Here is a 22040-nt window from a genome sequence, read left to right as displayed (position 1 = left end):
ATCATAATGTACACCGCTTTACTGTGTCTTATCATAATGTACACCGCTTTACTTTGTCTTATCATAATCTACACCGCTTTACTTTGTCTTATCATAATCTACACCGCTTTACTTTGTCTTATCATAATCTACACCGCTTTACTGTGTCTTATCATAATCTACACCACATTACTGTGTCTAATCATAATCTATATCGCTTTACTGTGTCTTATCATAATCTATATCGCTTTACTGTGTCTTACCATAATTCTACACCGCTTTACTGTGACTTATCATAATCTACACCGCTTTACTGTGTCTTATCATAATCTTCACCTCATAACTGTGTCTTATCATAATCTACACCGCTTTTCTGTGTCTTATCATAATCTACACTGCATAACTGTGTCTTATCATAATCAACACCGCATAACTGTGTATAAATGGGGGAAATGATTATTCTTAATCATATTTGTTGTGATACTTTTTGAATTTTTAAATGTAGGTTGTATGAATAACCAATCAAAAATTCCGTTACTTATAATAAACTAAACAGTAAAATCATGCTGATTTTTTTGTATGTTAAGATCTGCTAGATATATATTAATACCCCTGTATACTTAGTTTTAATGTGGAAGCGTATATTTTCATCACTAACATATATACACAGTGGATAACATATTTTGAAATGATGCATCCCTGATGACACATGGGTTGTAATAAGGATTAAAAACAGGTAGATAACTATTTACATATAATTGGTTATATCTAATACGCATTTTTAAACAAGTAGATAACTATTTACATATAATTGGTTAAATCGAATGCTCAATTTTAAACAAGTAGATAACTATTTACATATAATTGGTTAAATCGAATGCGCAATTTTAAACAAGTAGATAAGTATTTACATATAATTGGTTATATCTAAGACGCAAGTTTAAACAGGTAGATAACTATTTACATATAATTGGTTAAATCGAATGCGCAATTTTAAACAAGTAGATAACTATTTACATATAATTGGTTATATCTAATACACAAGTTTAAACAGGTAGATAACTATTTAAATATATTTTTTTATATCTAATACGCAAGTTTAAACAGGTAGATAACTATTTACATATAATTGGTTATATCTAATACGCAAGTTTAAACAAGTAGATAACTATTTACATATAATTGGTTATATCTAATACGCATTTTTAAACAAGTAGATAACTATTTACATATAATTGGTTATATCTAATACTCAAGTTTAAACAAGTAGATAACTATTTACATATAATTGTTTATATCTAATACGCAAGTTTAAACAGGTAGATAACTATTTACATATAATTGGTTATATCTAACACGCAAGTTTAAACAATTAGATAACTATTTACATATAATTGGTTATCGTAGGAAATAGTCAAAACTTATTCTAGTCACACAATTGCAGGTTAGAAGTATTAGTTATTAGTATTTAGTCTTTGGGAAAAAATGGATCATGTTTGAATATGACTTCCTTAATTATCTGGCAAGCCCAGTTTCGATGCGAATGTGTATATAATCTAGCATGCTTCTTTTCTGCGCATATCTTTGAGTGATATTCTACGGAATCTACTATTATATGGAGATCTACTTTCAAATTGACGGTTATTGCATTTCAATATAATCTTTCATCAAGCATAAACATATGGTATGGGGCAAAAGCCTGCGTTTTCTCAGGATTTAGGGTTAGGATTAGGGTTAGGGTCCAACATCAGACTCATTTTCACTAAGATATACGTCTGGTAAACGTTTTAGTCTGGTGTTGGGGTCAGACCAATTCAGTCTGGTCTGACATAGTGGTGGACAAATAGACTGACTGTATTACCTGCTTATCCAAATCACATACACTGCAAGCTTTATTGAACAGGAAGTTAATTGTATACTTTGGTGAGGCGACCGTACCTGCTCGCAAGTGTTTACGACTTTTTCACTCCGAGCTAGCATGCCTGTAACGTCACTTCCTGGATGACTCCAAATGACCATCTTAGCCTTTGTACCGAGACCATCTGGAACCTGTGATATAATTAATATTTTGACAATGACAGCCATAACTAACAATATATCATTTTATGAGTGACCACCAGCCACGAACACACCCATACACTTAAAACCAGCCGGTAATATATACAATGAGGAAAACGACTATGTTACATTATCCATCACCCGGGAACTTTTCAATGAAATATTCAAGTAACAAAGAAGCATGTTAATGCCAGTGTTTATCTGATCATTATACTGTTGCATATAGAAGACACAAGACTGCATTCAGAAAATGAGCTCATAGTTAGTATATATAAATTACCTCTTAACACCACTGTAACAAGTCAAAACGCAAGTACTCACGCCGTATCCGTGATTGTTAACCCCAACCCTACCCCTAACCCTTTACACCACTGTAACAAGTCAAAACACAAGTACTCACGCCTTATCCGTGATTGTTTAACAAGTATGGATCTTAGCGCCACTATAAAAAGTTAAAGCACAAGTACTCACGCCGTATCCGTGATTGTTTAACAAATATGGATCTTAACGCCACTATAAAAAGTTAAAACAAAAGTACTCACGCCGTATCCGTGATTGTTAATCCTAACACTAACCCTACCCCTAAACCTTAACACCATTGTAACAAGTTAAAACACAAGTACTTACGCCTTATCCGTGATTGTTAATCCTAACCCTAACACTAACCCTAACACTAAACACCACTGTAACAAGTTAAAACACAAGTACTCACGCCGTAAACGTGATTGTTAATCCTAACCCTACCCTTAACCCTTAACACCACTGTAGCAAGTGAAAACACAAGTACTCACGCCGTATTCGTGATTGTCAATCCTAACCCTACCCCTACCCTTGCCCCTTAACGCAACTATAAAAAGTAAAAAACAAGTACTCCCGCCGTATTCGTGATTTTCAATCAAGTCTGGATCTTAACGCTACTATACAAAGTTAAAACACAGGTACTCACGCCGTATTTGTGATTGTCAATCAAGTCTGGATCTTATCACCACTGTAACAAGTTAAAACACAAGTACTCACGCCTTATCCGTGATTGTTAATCAAGTCTGGATCTTAACGCCACTATAACAAGTTAAAACACAATTACTCACGCCGTATCTATGATTGTTAATAAAGTCTGGATCTTAACGCCATTATAAAAAAATAAAACACAAGTACTCACGCCGTATCCGTGATTGTTAACCCTAACCCTACCCTTAATCCTTAACACCAATGTAACAAGTTAAAACACAAGTACTCATGCCGTATCCGTGATTGTTAAACAAGTATGGATCTTAACGCCACTATAAAAGGTTAAAACACAAGTACTCACGCCTTATCATTGATTGTTAATCAAGTCTGGATCTAAACGCCACAATAAAAGTTAAAACACAAGTATAAACGCAGTATCCGTGATTGTTTAACAAGTCTGGATCTTAACGCCACAATAAAAAGTTAAAACACAAGTACTCACGCCATATCCGTGATTGTTAATCAAGTCTGGATCTTAACGCCACTATAACAAGTTAAAACACAGGTACTCACGCCGTATCCGTGATTGTTAACCCTAACCCTACCCCTAACCCTTAACACCACTGTAACAAGTTAAAACACAAGTACTCACGCCGTATCCGTGATTGTTAAACAAGTCTGGATCTTAACGCCACTATAACAAGTTAAAACACAAGTACTCACGCCGTATCCGTGATTGTTAATCCTAACACTAACCCTACCCCTAACCCTTAACACCACTGTAACAAGTTAAAACACTAGTACTCAGGCCTTTTTACGTGATTGTTAATCAAGTCTGGATCTTAACGCCACTATAACAAGTTAAAACACAAGTACTCACGCCGTATCCGTGATTGTTAATCCTAACACTAACCCTACCCCTAACCCTTAACACCACTGTAACAAGTTAAAACACTAGTACTCAGGCCTTTTTACGTGATTGTTAATCAAGTTTGGATCTTAACGCCACTATAACAAGTTAAAACACAAGTACTCCAGTCGGTTCCGTGATTGTTTAACAAGTATGGATCTTAACGCCACTTTAAAAAGTTTAAACACAAGTATTCACGCCGTATCCGTAATTGTAAATCCTAACCCTACCCCTAACCCTTAACACCACTGTAACAAGTTAAAACACTAGTACTCAGGCCTTTTTACGTGATTGTTAATCAAGTTTGGATCTTAACGCCACTATAACAAGTTAAAACACAAGTACTCCAGTCGGTTCCGTGATTGTTTAACAAGTATGGATCTTAACGCCACTTTAAAAAGTTTAAACACAAGTATTCACGCCGTATCCGTAATTGTAAATCCTAACCCTACCACTAACCCTTAACACCACTGTAACAAGTTAAAACACTAGTATTCAGGCCTTTTACGTGATTGTTAATCAAGTTTGGATCTTAACGCCACTATAACAAGTTAAAACACAAGTACTCACGCCGTATCCGTGATTGTTAATCAAGTTTGGATCTTAACACCACTGTAACATGTCAAAACACAAGTACTCACGCCGTATCCGCGATTGTTAACCCTAACCCTACCCTTAACCCTTAACACCACTGTAACAAGTTAAAACACAAGCACTGACGCCTTATCCGTGATTGTTTAACAAGAATGGATCTTAACGCCACTATTAAATGCTAAAACATAAGTACTCACGCCGTATCCGTAATTATTAAACAAGTATGGATCTTAACGCCACTATATTAAGTTAAAACACAAGTACTCATGCCGTATCCGTGATAATTTAACAAGTATGGATCTTAACGCCACTATAAAAAGTTAAAACACAAGTATTCACGCCGTATCCGTGATTGTTAATCCTACCCCTACCCTTACCCCTTAACACCACTGTAACAAGTTAAAACGCAAGTACTCACGCCGTATCCGTGATTGTTTAACAAGTATGGATCTGAACGCCACTATAAAATGTTAAAACATAAGTACTCCCGCCGTATCCGTGATTGTTTAACAACTATGGATCTTAACTCCACTATAAAATGTTAAACAAGTCTGGATCTTAACACCACTATAGCAAGTGAAAACACAAGTACTCACGCCGTATCCGTGATTGTTTAACAAGTATGGATCTGAACGCCACTATAAAAAGTTAAAACACAAGTATTCAAGCCGTATTCGTGATTGTTAATTCTAACCCTAACCCTACCCTTAACCATTAACACCACTGTAACAAGTTAAAACACAATTACTCACGCCTTATTCGTGATTGTTAATCCTAACCCTAACCCTAACCCTAACCCTTAACACCACTGTAACAAGTTAAAACACAAGTACTCACGCCTTATCCGTGATTGTTAATCAAGTCTGGATCTTAACGCCACTATAACAAGTTATAACACAATTACTCACGCCGTATCTATGATTGTTAATCAAGTCTGGATCTTAACGCCACTATAAAATGTTAAAACACAAGTATTCACGCCATATTCGTGATTGTTAATCAAGTGTCGATCTTAACGCCACTATAAAAAGTTAAAAACACAAGTACTCACGCCGTATTCGTGATTGTTAATCAAATCTGGATCTTAACGCCACTATAAAAAGTTAAAAACACAAGTACTCACGCCGTATCCGTGATTGTTAATCAAGTCTGGATCCTCGAGAACTTTCAAAATATTAGTGAGCTCCTCTTTATCGAGAAACTGCCTGTAATAAATGATGACGTATAAACATTCATAGCGTATATGAATAATCTGATATATTTTAGGCGGTTGGAAAAATTCTATGAGTGACAATAAAAATTGTTATAAACTTCCCTTCATGATAAGCATTACATATTGTGTGTGTGTTAATATAAATACTTCGTTAAAAGATATGAGTCATGTATTGTACGTGGTTATAATACTCCGTGAACGTTATGGGTTATGTATTGTAAGTGGTTATAATACTATGTGAACGTTATGGGTTATGTATTGTTTGTGGTTATAATACTTTATCGCACCTCGGACAAAAATGTCCAAAAACCATTGGTTCAGAGCTGTCACGTGGTGACCCTCTAATTTTCTATAGAGGGTCAGTAGGATTCCCTTATAGGGCAATATGTCCTCCCATTGATCACCGCTTCAAAACTAAAACAACAGATACGGGTACCTGAATATTCTAAAAATGAGACAATGCTCACCGTAATTCCTATTCGCTACATTATATCGTAAGATGATAGGAGTTGCCTCCCCTACGCCAGGCAAAAATAGCAAGACGTTGTCGCCAGCGACCGTCTTTTGTTTTAGCGTGGGTGCCGTCCCCTTATCTGAGCATTTCGGCGACATTGGCAGACAACAACAATGGAGAGATTTGGGCAGACGACCAATGAGGAAATAAACACGAAGCGACTTTCATTTTAAGCAAAAAGGGTCCGCGATGCGATAAATTCGTTATATAGTCAGTTACTGACCCTCTACAGAACCATAGAGGGTCAGTAAGATGTATAGGAGGCTCGGGCTCCGCCCGCGCCCCCTATAAATCTAACTGACCCTCTATGGTTCTGTAGACGGTCAGTAACTGACTATATAACTAATAATGTAAACGTTATAGGTTATGTATTGTAAGTGGTTATAATACTCTGTGAACGTTATGGGTTATGTATTGTAATTGGTTATAATACTATGTGAACGTTATGGGTTATGTATTTTAATTGGTTATAATACTCTGTGAACGTTTAAGGTTATGTATTGTATGTGGTTATAATACTCTGTGAACGTTATGGGTTATGTATTGTAATTGGTTATGATACTCTGTGAACGTTATGGGTTTTGTATTGTAATTGGTTATAATACTCTGTGAACATAATGGGTTATGTATTGTAATTGGTTATAATACTCTGTGAACGTTATGGGTTATGTATTGTAATTGGTTATAATACTCTGTGAACGTTATGGGTTATGTATTGTAATTGGTTATAATACTCTGTGAACGTTATGGGTTATGTATTGTAATTGGTTATAATACTCTGTGAACGTTATGGGTTATGTATTGTAATTGGTTATAATACTCTGTGAACGTTATGGGTTATGTATTGTAATTGGTTATAATACTCTGTGAACATAATGGGTTATGTATTGTAATTGGTTATAATACTCTGTGAACGTTATGGGTTATGTATTGTAATTGGTTATAATACTCTGTGAACGTTATGGGTTATGTATTGTAATTGGTTATAATACTCTGTGAACGTTATGGGTTATGTATTGTAATTGGTTATAATACTCTGTGAACGTTATGGGTTATGTATTGTAATTGGTTATAATACTCTGTGAACGTTATGGGTTATGTATTGTAATTGGTTATAATACTCTGTGAACGTTATGGGTTATGTATTGTAATTGGTTATAATACTCTGTGAACGTTATGGGTTATGTATTGTAATTGGTTATAATACTCTGTGAACGTTATGGGTTATGTATTGTAATTGGTTATAATACTCTGTGAACGTTATGGGTTATGTATTGTAATTGGTTATAATACTCTGTGAACGTTATGGGTTATGTATTGTAATTGGTTATAATACTCTGTGAACGTTATGGGTTATGTATTGTAATTGGTTATAATACTCTGTGAACGTTATGGGTTATGTATTGTAATTGGTTATAATACTCTGTGAACGTTATGGGTTATGTATTGCATGTGGTTATAATACTATGTGAACGTTATGGGTTTTGTATTGTATGTGGTTATAATACTCTGTGAACATAATGGGTTATTTATTGTAATTGGTTATAATACTCTGTGAACGTTATGTGTTATGTATTGTAATTGGTTATAATACTCTGTGAACGTTATGGGTTATGTATTGTAATTGGTTATAATACTCTGTGAACGTTATGGGTTATGTATTGTAATTGGTTATAATACTCTGTGAACGTTATGTGTTTTGTATTATAATTGGTTATAATACTCTGTGAACGTTATGTGTTTTGTATTATAATTGGTTATAATACTCTGTGAACATAATGGGTTTTGTATTATACTTGGTTATAATACTCTGTGAAATTTATGGGTTATGTATTGTATGTGGTTATAATACTAAAGATCATAAATATCATACAAAAACAGTACGTTTTCTCTGCCTCTTATGTTCTTTTTTTTACTTATAGTTTATAATAAAATTAAAAATGCCCGCCTTAACGACAGTCCACACAATTTCGGTCAAAAGTTTGAACAGCGTATTGTCGCGTGCTGATTGGCAAACAAAGTAGTACTTTGACATTTGAACAAACACTTTAATTTTTTTCCACAATTTAGTATCAATACAATTGCGTATGATATGTCTATAGGGTGATTCCAGTTTTTCAATAGAAATCTGAGCTGAAAGTTAGATTTGAAATTGTTTCGATTTTCCCCCGGAACAAATTTCGCGCATGGATAAATACAGTGAACACCGTGAATGGGACCTTGACCTCCACGAGGGAGTTATTTTTGGAAGTTAATTCGAACTTTTCTCTTTGCTCATTTTGTGAAGAATCCAGGCGTGAATGTATTTGTTGATTGTATGGGAACCCGACAACAGTCGGTAGATTCTATAACAGCATCGTTATTTGACATGTCGTCTGAAACTGAGGAACCGTGGATCCGAGACGCGTGAAACTGATAGCGTTTGAAGTGAGTGATCTTGCGACGGAGCACAGGTTCGTTACAAATGTCTGAAATGACGAATGTTTATGTGTGCTGTGACTCATATCAGTAGGTCTGTAACATATGTGTCAGTAGGTCTATAGAATATGTGTATTTCAGACATTTATAACGAACCCCTGTTGATCAGTGCAGTGTAACAGACGATATTTCTGATAAATTGCATGAGCGTTAAAATTGTTTCCATTGCCGGCATTGGTGATTTCAACCGATGTGCATTTTGTACGATATTGCAGACCTTGGTCTTGTTTTCGTTGTAATACAAGTGGTTTTTTTTTATTTTATTTTTTATTTTGCACATAAATTTACAATGACATTATCAAATTTCACAATGCCCAGCGATATTTCAGCAGCCGTCATGTTTATTTATATTGGATATTGTAGTTCTGGTCAGTGTTGTAATTAATACGCTAAGAATTGTGTCTCGTGCGGCATGGTAATTATGTCTCGTGCGGCATGGTAATTAAAGTCCAATCAACGACACAGCTTTCAAAGAGGCTATATAGTGACAATGCCATGCAAATGTAAATATTACTCTGTGAACGTTATTGGTTATGTATTGTATGTGGTTATAATACTCTATGAACGTTATGGGTTAGGTATTGTTTGTGGTTATATTACTCTGTAAAAGTTTTAGGTTATGTATTGTATGTGGTAATAATACTATGTGAACATAATGGGTTATGTATTGTATGTGGTTATAATACTCTGTGAACGTTATTGGTTATGTATTGTAAGTGGTTATAATACTCTGTAAACGTTTTAGATTATGTATTGTATGTGGTAATAATACTATGTGAACATAATGGGTTATGTATTGTATGTGGTTATAATACTCTGTAAACGTTTTAGATTATGTATTGTATGTGGTAATAATACTATGTGAACATGTTATAATACTCTGTGAAAATAATGGGTTATGTATTGTATGTGGTTATAATACGCTGTAAACGTTATGGGTTATGTATTGTAAGTGGTCATAATACTATGTGAACGTTATAGGTTATGTATTGTATGTGGTTATAATACTCTGTAAACGTTTTAGGTTTTGTATTGTATGTGGTTATTATACTCTGTGAACATAATGGGTTATGTATTGTAATTGGTTATAATACTCTGTGAACGCTATGGGTTATGTATTGTAAGTGAACTTAAACACAGCACTGGAACCATTTTGTACATAGTTCTTAAAACGCATGTTATATGTGAAAATGAATACTTTGTCTAAGATGTATTGTGTGTGGAAAATACTATCTTGTAAATGATAACGGTTACCTAGTGTATTCTGTACGTGTTGTACGCGATTGGAATTATATGGATTGTGTACTCTAGATGATTGTTAATACCTTGTGAATGACTATGGATTGCGAACTGTTGGTAGGTCTATCCTGAGACGACTAAATGGTCCGATACTGCAGGCCTGTATATGCTCTTTGTAATAATAACTTACTTGTACACAATGTATCCGTTATCATCATAGTCTGTTTGCATAGACGTCGACACATCCAGATTGCCAGGGTCAAATTGATAAACTGTTGATAAATGAAATCCATTTATTGCATATGTACACAATTAAACACATACAATAAAACAAACTTGTAATTACCTTCAACAAAGAGAAGCACTTCATCCCCAAGGAATCTAAACTGCCGTAAACAAACGCGACAGATGCGTGTTTACGCTATGGAATGCCTTTGTGTGTGGACGTTTTGTATGTGGTTTCGTGAAGAAGCTATAGTAGACTGTATAATTGTATGTATTGTATGTCATTTCGTGAAGAAGCTATAGCAGACTGTATAATTATATTTATTGTATGTGGTTTCGTATAGAAGCTATAGTAGACTTTATAATTATATGTATTGTATGTGGTTTCGTGAAGAAGCTATAGTAGACTGTATAATTATATTAAAGCAGGTACTGTATTATCAGATAGGATTTATGTCCTTATAAAAATTAAGCCAAAATTATAACAGTATCTAACAATAAATTATGAAAAACATTTTATTGTCGGATGATTCCGCTAAGCATACTTTTTATCTTTCTAAAAGCATTGCATTGCACGTTTCCTTTTAGTTTAATCTCATACGTTTCTAATATTTGCTAATATTATTCTAATAGTATTTCTGTCATTTTAATCAAAAACGCTTGATCAGACGCATTTTATGTATATTAGTCGCATTCCATATAGTTTGTGTATAATATCCAGACAATATTTGACATATTAAGTGACGTTTTGCCACACGCATCTTGACTAGTATATTTTTGAAATGTCTTATGGTATTTTATCTCGCACATTCCGGCTTTATATTTCCTGACATTTTTTTCAACATTTTCCACATGTTTTCCTTCTCGGATATTTCATGACCAGGGTTAGAGTTATGGTTAGGTTAAGGGTTAGGTGTTTTATTAGACATTTCCTTAAGAGCCTCCTGACATTGCTGGCAGGTATAATATGAGTTTTCCATTCAAACCAATATCTGATAGTCCAAGGGAAATGTGTTTTGACATATTGATAACTGAGCTTCGTACATACCTCCGAACGACATTTTGATAAGACTACTGAATCTGAAAAATAAAAATAACTATATGAATATTAAAATAAATATATCGAAATGAATATATATACTTTTACAAAATAAATTTGAAAACTTTGATACGCCCATTGATTTTTTCTCATATTAGACTACAACTTTCATCCCTCCCTCCATCATTCGGTTCGAACTTTTAGACGTTTCGTGTAATTTGGATACTAAACAATAACCAATTGCTTGCCAAATTGGAATTTAATGATTCGTTTAGCATAAACTATTAAATCGATATTTGACTCTTCTTATTGAATTTTTCACTCGGAATTAATTGTAACAATTATGGTCAGCCTTGTGAAATTGAAGGACATTGTATGAATATAAAGTGATCAGTGTAAGCCCTACATGACAAATCAACATCGTTGAATCTTACAACTGATCATTGTTTTCGTCCTACTGGTACATGCTTGGAAATCCCACCCATCAACAGTTGTCGAGCAGGCAAAGCGAATATAAAAATTACTGTATTCCAACAAATCTACTACACTTTTTGTAAACATAAAACTTGTGGTAGTGTTACTTACCCACTCACTGTAGTTACAATAGCAGACTAGCTGTTAAGTCTAGACTTGGTGTTTGTTACCTGACTGGTGCTGTATATCTCCATATACGAGGTCTGTTTATCTGTAATCATTAAATAGATAGCCAGTGTTTACTCAACCATCTGACATTGAGTGATGACCTAGTTATGTACTGCGTACAGTGGAGTGCTGCTAGCTCTAACACTAACACTAAACATGTTGTCCCCATCAAGCCACTGGATAACCTGATTCTAATATAGAATACTGGAGTTAATTTGAACAAATCCCTTGATATGGAAAGGCAAAGCCTTAAAAGAGCGTAGCTTTTGTTGATCTCTGATATTTACCGATTCGATCAGAATGAGAAAATACTGATTTCAGAATGAGATAAGATAAGCTTTATTTAAAGGCGGCGAGTCGATGAATGACAATAAAGCACAATCTCTAATGAGAATTTAAGACCTACATAACAATTAGGGGAGACCGGGGCAAGTTCGTCCACTTTTTATTTAAGTCCGTTCTGGGAAATATGGCAGCACGTCCGTTTTTGAAGAATCGTTTAATTTTTTCCTGTTGAAAGATCGGATGTCGTTTTATTGATATATAATCTCAATTTCTGTTCCATCCTGAACACCGGATTTAAATTCAAAGTTTGTTATAATCTACGAGGTTTGACAGGTAAGGATGCCAAATAAAACTAAACAGTTTTTGCCTGTAACTAGTTATAAATCGGCACGCGGTGTAAACAGTAGTGCGTTGCTGAAAAATGGCGTTAAACTCGTATTGGTGGTCTGGAAAATCATTGTTGATTTCAACATAAATGCATTATCAATTGTTTCTTTTATGAGTGGTGATATATAATACTTCAAATATTTAAGTTATTTCGTTCATATTCTCAACAACTGGTTTTTAAAAAAAGCTGATGAAATTTTAGACGATGAACAAATACATGTACACGTATTGACGTTGACCTGGCATTGGTTTAATGCCGGCTCTATTAGAAGATATCTCCCGGCAGAAATATTAACATAACCTGGTTGATGACAAAAAGAATATTCAGAAAATATCCGCATTTTTACTTTTTGTGACTGGCAAAAACAGAAATAAAAAAAGTTCTGAGGCACCGACAAAAAGATAATGCAACAGATATCAGTTCAACAGATTTCCGGTTATTTTTCATCCTTCCGGAAATAACCGATGAAGGCCAATGGAGTATGACGTGTCTGTGAGGTCATAGTATGAAAATCTCTGAACGAAGATCCATGCACGTTACTTTCGCGCCGGCTGGAATATTAGTTACAGTCCTTAAGTCGTAAAAAATAAATTGTGTTATTTTTATGATTTCGAAATCTAAAAACAATCCTGGTCAAAATTTTATAAACATTATGTCGGTCCGTCAATATTTGACGATTTGATGCCAATTTAAAGAGTATGCTATTTGACTTCTGACGTTGCTCACAACGTCATTATTTCCGACATTACTGTTAAGATTGATACAAACGCAGATTATGTATAGTAATTTTAATTGCTTATTTCTGGCTTCACTTCAGAGGTTTAAGCATGATTTAAAGATAATTCTAGAGCATTTAAATTGAAATAATTAAATATGTTATTAAGTCATACACAAATATTGAAATGTAAAACAAAATAGGGTTCCATATGACCATCGGATAAATAACACTTTTGTACGTAGTTTCCTTCCGGTTATAGCTGTGATAAAAATGTGTTTACTGTGAGTTTTGGAATGACCGTACATGAAATTAATTGGTGCGATTTTCGAAAGGACCGCAGTTGAAATTAAGTTGTGCGAGTTTAGAATACCAGTGCATGAAATTAAGTGGTGCGAGTTTTAGAATAGCCGTATATGAAATTAAGTTTTGCGAGTTTTGACGTTGCAAGCATGGTCATTGTCTTATTAAAATTACGTTGCCACTTTGAATGTCAGTCATGCCCAGTTCAAAGAGTTTTCAATGTACTGAAGAGATTATTTCTAAGAATGCAACAAAGAAAACAAGCAAATTCGTAGAATTTATATCCCCCGCTTTCAGGACATATTGTAGGTAAACATTACTGAGGTTAGGTTTAAACATGTGAGTATCGTGCTGTTGAGACATATTGTATAGCTTGAAACTCGAAAAAAAACTTATCTAATATTTGCTAGAGTTATTAAGCAGAACTGCAGATAATGTCTCTGCGAAATGGAGTCTGATTAAAGTGGTCATCGAACTTGGCTGAGCCCTTAGAGCATTTAACCCTGTGACGAAGTTTGAAGAAAAATCGGTTAACATTTGTTGTAGTTATTGCACGGAACCGAAGCGTGACAGACAGAGAGACGTACAAACCCAAATTAATATCCCCCGTTTCGGTGAAATCCGGGACAAAAATTTAGAAAATCAAAAGGTCCTGGCTGTTTGAATTAATCACCATTTTTATTTCTCTTAAGCGTATATTCTTGCGACACTTTGGATGAAAGTCGTACAGGAATTATATATAAACTTTATTTATTTTACAACAATTATGAAACATGTTATTTTAGCTTATATTAATCACATTTGTTGGCCTGGATATTAGCGAGTAGGGTGCCTTACTGTGGCAGGAAACCGAGTACCCAGTGAAAACCCACGCGGTCGGACAGGTGACCCCATACCAGTTCATGTCCGATTCGGGAATCGAAAAGCAAGTACGCTATCCACTTCATCACCCGACCACCCAGTACAGTACACAAAATACCTGTGTATAAGTATTTGACTTTTCTATTTCAGTTGGAAATGGTGGTAAACTTAGCCTCAGACTTTTCCAATGTAAATATTTAAGGTCGATGAGGTCATTTGTTCCAACAGTACCATTTTCATTTATGGAAAAACTTCAAAATCTTGCCGTTTCAATTTAGTGATTTTTGTTCTCAAAAAAATGTAAACATCAATTTCAGAAAATAAAACAGGCAGTTTTGTTCAGGCACAGAATAAGTTATTCCTATTATTAATACTATTTTTCTTAATTTTTGTAGATAATAAATAAAAAATCTGTTTTGTTCATTTCTCATCATTTTATTAGCCAAAGAAAATTTTAATACTCATCGCCTAACATTACACATTTTAGCCTCACACTCTACATCCAGTAAACACTTTGACATGATAAAAAAACCTATAAAACTTGTACAGTTACAGAAAGACAGTCCTTAGGCCAGTACAAATGGACTGAATAGAATAGTCACTGAAATGCACTATTAACCTAAGAAGTATATTTCAAACACAGTATGTCATCATTCCTTTATTTGGATAGATCACCAGTATCTAGAAGTAGGCAGGGAAGGTACTTGCAGTTGCCAACTTGGTGACAATCCTTTAGCCTCTAACCCCACTGGAAGACTGTCCTTCTCATTACTAGTCTCACATCAGTCTCCTCCCCGTCACGTGCAGGCTTCACCTTTAGCACCCCTGACATGAACTTTAATTACATGTAGTGAATATATCAACAGAAAGTATATATGCATTAAAAAGCAATTGATATATACCTGGTACGTACAAGGTTTGGTGATCATCTATGCAACACAATATACAAAAATGTACAGTTTTATTGTGTAAAAAGTAAAAAGGTTTTTATAAAAGAATGCATTCTTTACACAATCATTGGATGTAAAAAAAACAACCATTGAACAATCAGAAACGATGGAGTTCAGGGGGAAGATGACCCCATCTCAACCTATGCAACAACCCCATCCCTGCAAGGCACACACTCAAAAAGGTATTAACAAATTTAACACATGTATTTTGTCAGGATTGGAGGTAAAGAAGCAATTCAAATAGTACATCTAACCTGTTTCAGGATATTTAAGTCCAAAATGTTTTTAAAGACATATATTTCGAGCAACCAAATATTGTATTTATGAGGAATATATATCCCTGCTTTAAAGAAAGATACAATGTATTGACCATTGGCAAAGCTTGCTAGGTCTTCTGTTTGCAAATTTACCTGCTTACCAGTTTATAGGCAACTATGTGTCTGCATGCAAACACATTATGCAGTTGAATGGTAGGTTTTTGGGGGTGTATCTGCACTGGTAAAGTAATATAGGTTATAGGCATAATTTTAAAGTAAGGTAACACTGGTGTAATCAACCTTTAAGCAAATCATAGCTGTACATATTGTATCCATTTCAATTTTATTACCTTCTGTATGCAACTTCTAAAAGATTCCCATTCTGTCAGAATCTGTCCTGCATGTCATACTGAATGTGGGGAAGACACTGATGCCATATTCCTCTGAATGTTGTTTCTGAGTGGCATCTACTTTCTGTTAAACTGTTTGATAAAAAACCAGCACCACAACAAATGATAAACCAATCAATGATATGAGTGGTTAAGCCAGCAACTTAAGCAATATTATGAATGCATTAAGTTCATAGGTTTAAATTCCATACTGTTTTATTATTATAATTGCACGAGAATAATGTTTACATACCTTGACATCTTTGCTGTACATGCTCAGCATGTTTTTCTTTCTTCCGAGGGTTCCCATAGAACTGCATCATACCACAGGCCCCTGTGATCATGCTTAAGAAAAGGTGTCATAACATTAGTAAGATAGTAATGCACGTTGATATTATTGAAGTGCAGAAAACATGAATTGTCGGTTAGCAGGTTAGTATGCACCCCTTGTCCCACACGCCTGAACCTGGCCAACATTTAGCACGATTACAAGCTAAAGAAACGGAAATGAAGTGACTGAACTAATCGTCTATTTCTGCAGCTATAACACTATAACATTCATATACTTTAAATTACTACATACTACATGTCCCAGTTTTAACGCAGCCACCGTGTCTGTCATCTTCCGTAGCATATGTAAACAATCTACCGGAAGTGTGCGCACCAGAAATCGGAGAAATCCCTGGCGCCTCGATATTTAAGTCGATTTGATGAATCATTGATATCTAAAGTGTATAATAATGTTTGAATAATTAAGAGATAGTCTTCTAGTTTCAGACGGTATATAAGTTGCATATGTTTTGGAAATAAAAGAAGTAATATTTTACATTCTTGTATAGCAAGTGAGAATTCCGTTTTCGCGCGAAACAGAAATAGAATGCAGAAATATGACGTCAGTCGGAATTCCTGTTTTTTCTCCCTTTTCATTGGCTACAAGTCACTTCCTGTTTCCCCACTGGAGGGCTACTTCCGGACGAAAAAAATCAAAGGCAAGGTGTAGAAAGGGGAAGCAACTCTGTTTACGCACGCATGTGTTACCATTAAAGAGCTTCGCTCGGGCGCCTTTGGCGCCCGAGAGCTACGCTCTTATAAAGCTAGTGAAAGTTTCATGGATACAGTAATTACTGGTGACTTAAATGTTATAGATTTAGGGTTAGGGTTTAAACTATTACAATTCGACCTGATTTCATTTCATTTTTTTTTATTAAATCAATCAGATTTAATGGGAATTGAGCAACAGGCAAAGCCTATACAAGCCCTCTCCCAGGAGGTACATCTCAAACAATAGCAATATAATGAACTATGAATATTTACATAATGAACATGCTTTAATAGGAACATAAGAATTAGATCAGTGCCAATGACATACATGTACAAACATACATACACTCATACATACATACATATATACATACATGCACACATACATGCATGCATGTGTGCATACATACAAATATACATGCATACATATATACATGCATACATAAGATATTTCAAAATCTGTCGGTTAATTCTATATATCTCTGAACACAAACACGAATAGCAGAGTTAAGATGTTCACTAAGGAGACTACTTCCTTTAGTCAATATATTAATATTAAACATTAGATGTTCATAAATGTTTAGGTCCAAGTTTAAGTGTATATTTAAGTTCGTGTCAAGCTGTAAATGAGACAGAGATATAAACATAGTCTGTCTTTGAGTCATATATCTAGGGCAATGCAGAAAGAAGTGACTCACATCTTCATTGATGTAACCACATATACAGGAGGGATTATCAAGATTTGGACGAATATATGACTTGTATATCATTTCTTGGGATTTCCTATCAAGTTTGTGTTCGAGTGACCTAAATATATGCACCTTATTATATGTATTGTTATATATGAAATTGATGTGATCAGACCACAAACCAATGGCTGTTAAAAAAATACCCAGATGTTTATGCTTTTTTACATTTACCACAGAATTGTTCAGAAATGTTAGATTAGAATGCATTTCATCTGCATTTAATTTATTTGATATAAGAAGAGCTTCTGTTTCACTAGGATTAAATAATATACCCCATCTATGAGCCCAGATAGATATTCTATTAAGATCATTGTTTAAAATTTCAGCAGCAGCATTGTTATCATTTTCTATAAGTACAAACAGTGAGGTATCATCTGCAAATAAAAATCACATTCACATATATAAAAGAAATAAATATGGCCCGAGGACTGAGCCCTGTGGAACACCGGCTGTAAGTGTACGTCAAGAAGACTTGTACCCATCAATTATTACTCTTTGCTGTCTATCAGTTAAATAATTAGAAAGCCAATTTAGAAAATTGTCTGCAATACCATATTTTTTCAATTTGTACACAAACTCATCATGCCAGACCCTATCAAAGGTCTTACTAATATCAAACACAATTCTGGCCTCTTTTCTTCTATCAAGTTGCTTAAGAATTGAATCATATATTGCTAATAGCTGGTTAACTGTAGAATCTTTGGGGAGGAATCCAGATTGGTTCTTAGAAATTATATGATTTATTGAAAGATAGTTAAACAAATATTTGAACATAATTTTTTCAAGCATTTTACTAAACAGAGGAGTGATAGAAATAGGTCTGTAGTTTGATGGGTCACTTCTCTCACCTTTGCCCTTATATACAACTGTGACATTGGCATTTTCCCAGACTTAGGTAATTGACCGGATTTCACTGATTTATTAAAAATAATATGTAATGGTTTGAAAAGAGATTCAGATACACCTTTGATAAACCTAGGGTGAATTGCATCGGGACCTGCAGGCTTTTTTGGATTAATGAGTTGAAGTTGGTCATAAACATCTTTCTCAGTAATATTGATATTAGATCGTTGATGAGGGAAAGGAGGAAGATTTGGAGGGATGTCTTCAATAGTTTTATCTGATGTAGAAATAGATGTGAAAAAATAGTTAAATGATTCCGCCTTATCTACAGGATGCACTTTCAATTCACCATTAATTTCCAAAGGATAATCAGTATCAGTTTTCTTTTTAGAGATAAGAACAGATTTGGCAATTCTCCACCATTTACCTGGAGGGATATTTTTGTCAACAAGAGAATTTTGTAATTTGCTAATGTATTTTTGCTTCGCATCTCTAATCATTGCAATAACTGAATTACGTAATTGTCTGTATTTATCCCACGAGGTGACAGTATTTATTTAGTTAACTAAAGAATTTGGAGCCCTATATAAGCATCCTACAAGCATTTGTTTATTTTGCAACTTAATTTCTGTCCAGACAACCACAACATCATCAGATTTCAGGTCTAATCTACGTTTAGCAATGATGTTATTCTTAGTTTAAGTAGGAACACCACCACCTCGTCTATGCTGTCTGTCCTTGCGAACGACTGTGTAAAAAGTTTCAGTATGGATGTCATCATCAGCAACTGAAGGATCCAGCTGAGTCTCACTAACACAGAGAATGTCACAGTCACCACATTCAGTGTCAATTAGATCATTTTGATTTATTAGTGAACAAATATTTATATGACCAATTTTTATGTTGTCAGATAGGTGCTGGTCACTACTTATGTTTGGGCCTGGGTTAGGTGTATATCCATACACAACAGTAACAGTATTCCCTTAACCAAGCACTGAAAGTTAGTATTTAGAAATGATGTGTTCAAAGATAGAAAGAGATCAGAGTATAACTGCGCATCACTCATGGACCCCACCCTGGGCTGGACATGGCTTTTATGTTTATAATCAGCCATTATTAAATAAGGAGGTACAGAGAATCAGTAGAGCCATGGCCAATGAGTGGGTCCCACGAGTGATTGCAAATACAATAAATAAGATAGATATATAGATATAAGAATAACGCATTATGTGTTCCAACATGCTAATAGTAATAACTTTACTAGCAATGAACAATGGTGTTGTTTGAAATTAATGTGCTTGCAGACTCAAGGTGTTATCGTCCGCATAGCCGAGCTTAAATAAGAAATGAAAAATAACTACAAAAATAATAACACAAAAATCACAAACAAAATTTTACAGACATAAAAATAAACACAAATTTACCAAACGGCAGCCATGTGGTCTATATGAAAACATCCTGTTCGGGGTAAATAGGCCCTTTTGCATCTATCTATAGACATTCGTTACCGCAAACGTTTAGGTGACCATGAAAAAACTCGAATGCCTAGAAAATTGGTAGCACATGCGTGTAATCCAGGAGTAACAGCCAGTTACTAATAAATGTGAGGAGGAGCACGGATTTTCACGTAATTTCATACCAATAGTCATATATAAGGTTATAAGCCTGTACATTATTGTGGATAAATTATACCGGAATGGAATATTAATTTAAAAAGTGACTAGTGTTTGAGATACTAATTAAGGTATGTAGATAGAGTACATGTAATGTATGTTGTATAGAAGATATTAAGTCATTAAAATATTATATAAACTATTTCGTTTAGTAGTGTTGTATTCTCAGTTGCATAGACAAGCCATTGATAAGAAGACAAAGTACAACCCTGTTGATTCAGCTATTTACATGTACATGGAGAGAGTAAGAGAAGGGAAAGAGGGGTGGGATGGGAGGAGGCAACGAAGGATCGGAGGAGTGCAATAGTTCAGCCTGGTAGCTATTTACCAAATATATTCAAGCATTTAGGTGTACAAACATTTTCTCACTTTGTTCTCACTATGATACATGTATCAGTTGACACACAAACAAAAACTACACCTAAGTTATGGCTGTGTGTAAACGTGGCTAATGGAGATAAAAAAAAAGTATATAGTGATAGTAGGGATAAACAAACATGCTATATATATAACAATATGAGGGAGGACATTATGTTACGTAAAACACAGATATTTCTTGTAGAAAGAGTATATAGATATTTGAGCTTTATATATATAAAGGTATTTAGACATGAATTGTTTGATATTATGCATATATACAAGCATTTAGGTGTGCATACATTTCCTTACTTTTTACACATCAACACCATAGTCATGTATTAGCTGCACGAAAGTACACCTATGTTATGGCGGTGGGTACATGTGGGCTAATGGAGATAAAAAAAATGCATTGTTGGTAGGAATAAACAAACTAACTAACAATATGTGGGAGGACATTATGTTGCGTAAAAATACAGATTTCTTGTAGAAAGATTATAAAGTTGTATATAGAGGTATTTAAACATGAATTGTTAGATATTATGCATATATACAAGCATTTAGGTTACATTCATTTCCTTGTTTTGTTTATGCATCAACACAATAGTCATGTCACACTATGAAATCATCGTATATGTAATAGCTGATACAACTACTGTACGTTATGGCTGTGTGTACACGTGGCTAATGGAGATCAAACTAATATAATGTTGACAGGAATAAATACGCTATAGATATAACAAAATGTGGGAGGACATTATATGTTACGTAAAAACACAGATTTTTGCGAAAAGATTATATATATATATATATATATATATAAGGTCTATATACAGATATTTAAACATGAATTGATTGAAAATATAACACATATATATGGAATGAAAGTCACTTGACTTAGCCTCTCAGTATCCGTACGATAACCATGTAAGGGCCGATCAAGATTATCAACAATAGGAGGGGGTCAGGGTATGTTGACAGTTCATCCAACGTGGTTACCTGAGTTTTTCTCCCTTGCTGGTTGCGGATAACAATCCTTCCATCATTAGTCCATGCGCCAGAGATCAGTCCCTGTCTTTTAATCCGACTTGATGACAAGCAAAGGATACATACCAATATTAGGCTAAAGATGAGACAAATAATTAGGTTACATAAGAAAGCCAGACATACTGACAAAATAGAGCATTGGAATAAATATAAACAAATAAGGAATGATGTTATTAATCTGGTAAGAGACGCAAAACATAAGTATCTTGATAAACTTCAAAAGTCTCTAGGGATAAATCATTGTCCCCTAATAAATAGTGGAAAATTGCTAAATCTATAACTAATTTCAACAATAAAACTGAACCAATTCCACCGTTGAATGTTAATAATACACAGATTTAAC

The 22040-nt window shown here is 34.4% G+C and overlaps 1 protein-coding gene across 1 annotated transcript in view; it reads right to left on the bottom strand.

Annotated features, from left to right (window-relative positions):
* LOC110447347 (ectoine dioxygenase-like) overlaps window positions 1-11896 on the bottom strand; it is a 29288-nt gene extending 17392 nt beyond the window's left edge. Inside the window, exons 1-5 of the mRNA XM_021492968.1 lie at window positions 11783-11896; window positions 11207-11238; window positions 10124-10205; window positions 5613-5694; window positions 1918-2028 (exon numbers count right to left, since the gene is read on the bottom strand). Of these exons, the coding sequence (XP_021348643.1) occupies window positions 1918-2028; window positions 5613-5694; window positions 10124-10205; window positions 11207-11219 (288 nt within the window). The 5' untranslated portion in view covers window positions 11220-11238; window positions 11783-11896. The remainder of the gene's footprint in view (window positions 1-1917; window positions 2029-5612; window positions 5695-10123; window positions 10206-11206; window positions 11239-11782) is intronic.
* Window positions 11897-22040: the final 10144 nt, after the last annotated feature.

This window comes from Mizuhopecten yessoensis, unplaced genomic scaffold (assembly GCF_002113885.1).
Source record: "Mizuhopecten yessoensis strain PY_sf001 unplaced genomic scaffold, ASM211388v2 scaffold3321, whole genome shotgun sequence".
Taxonomy (NCBI): Eukaryota; Metazoa; Mollusca; class Bivalvia; order Pectinida; family Pectinidae; genus Mizuhopecten; species Mizuhopecten yessoensis.
This window is presented reverse-complemented; position numbering and strand designations above follow the sequence as displayed.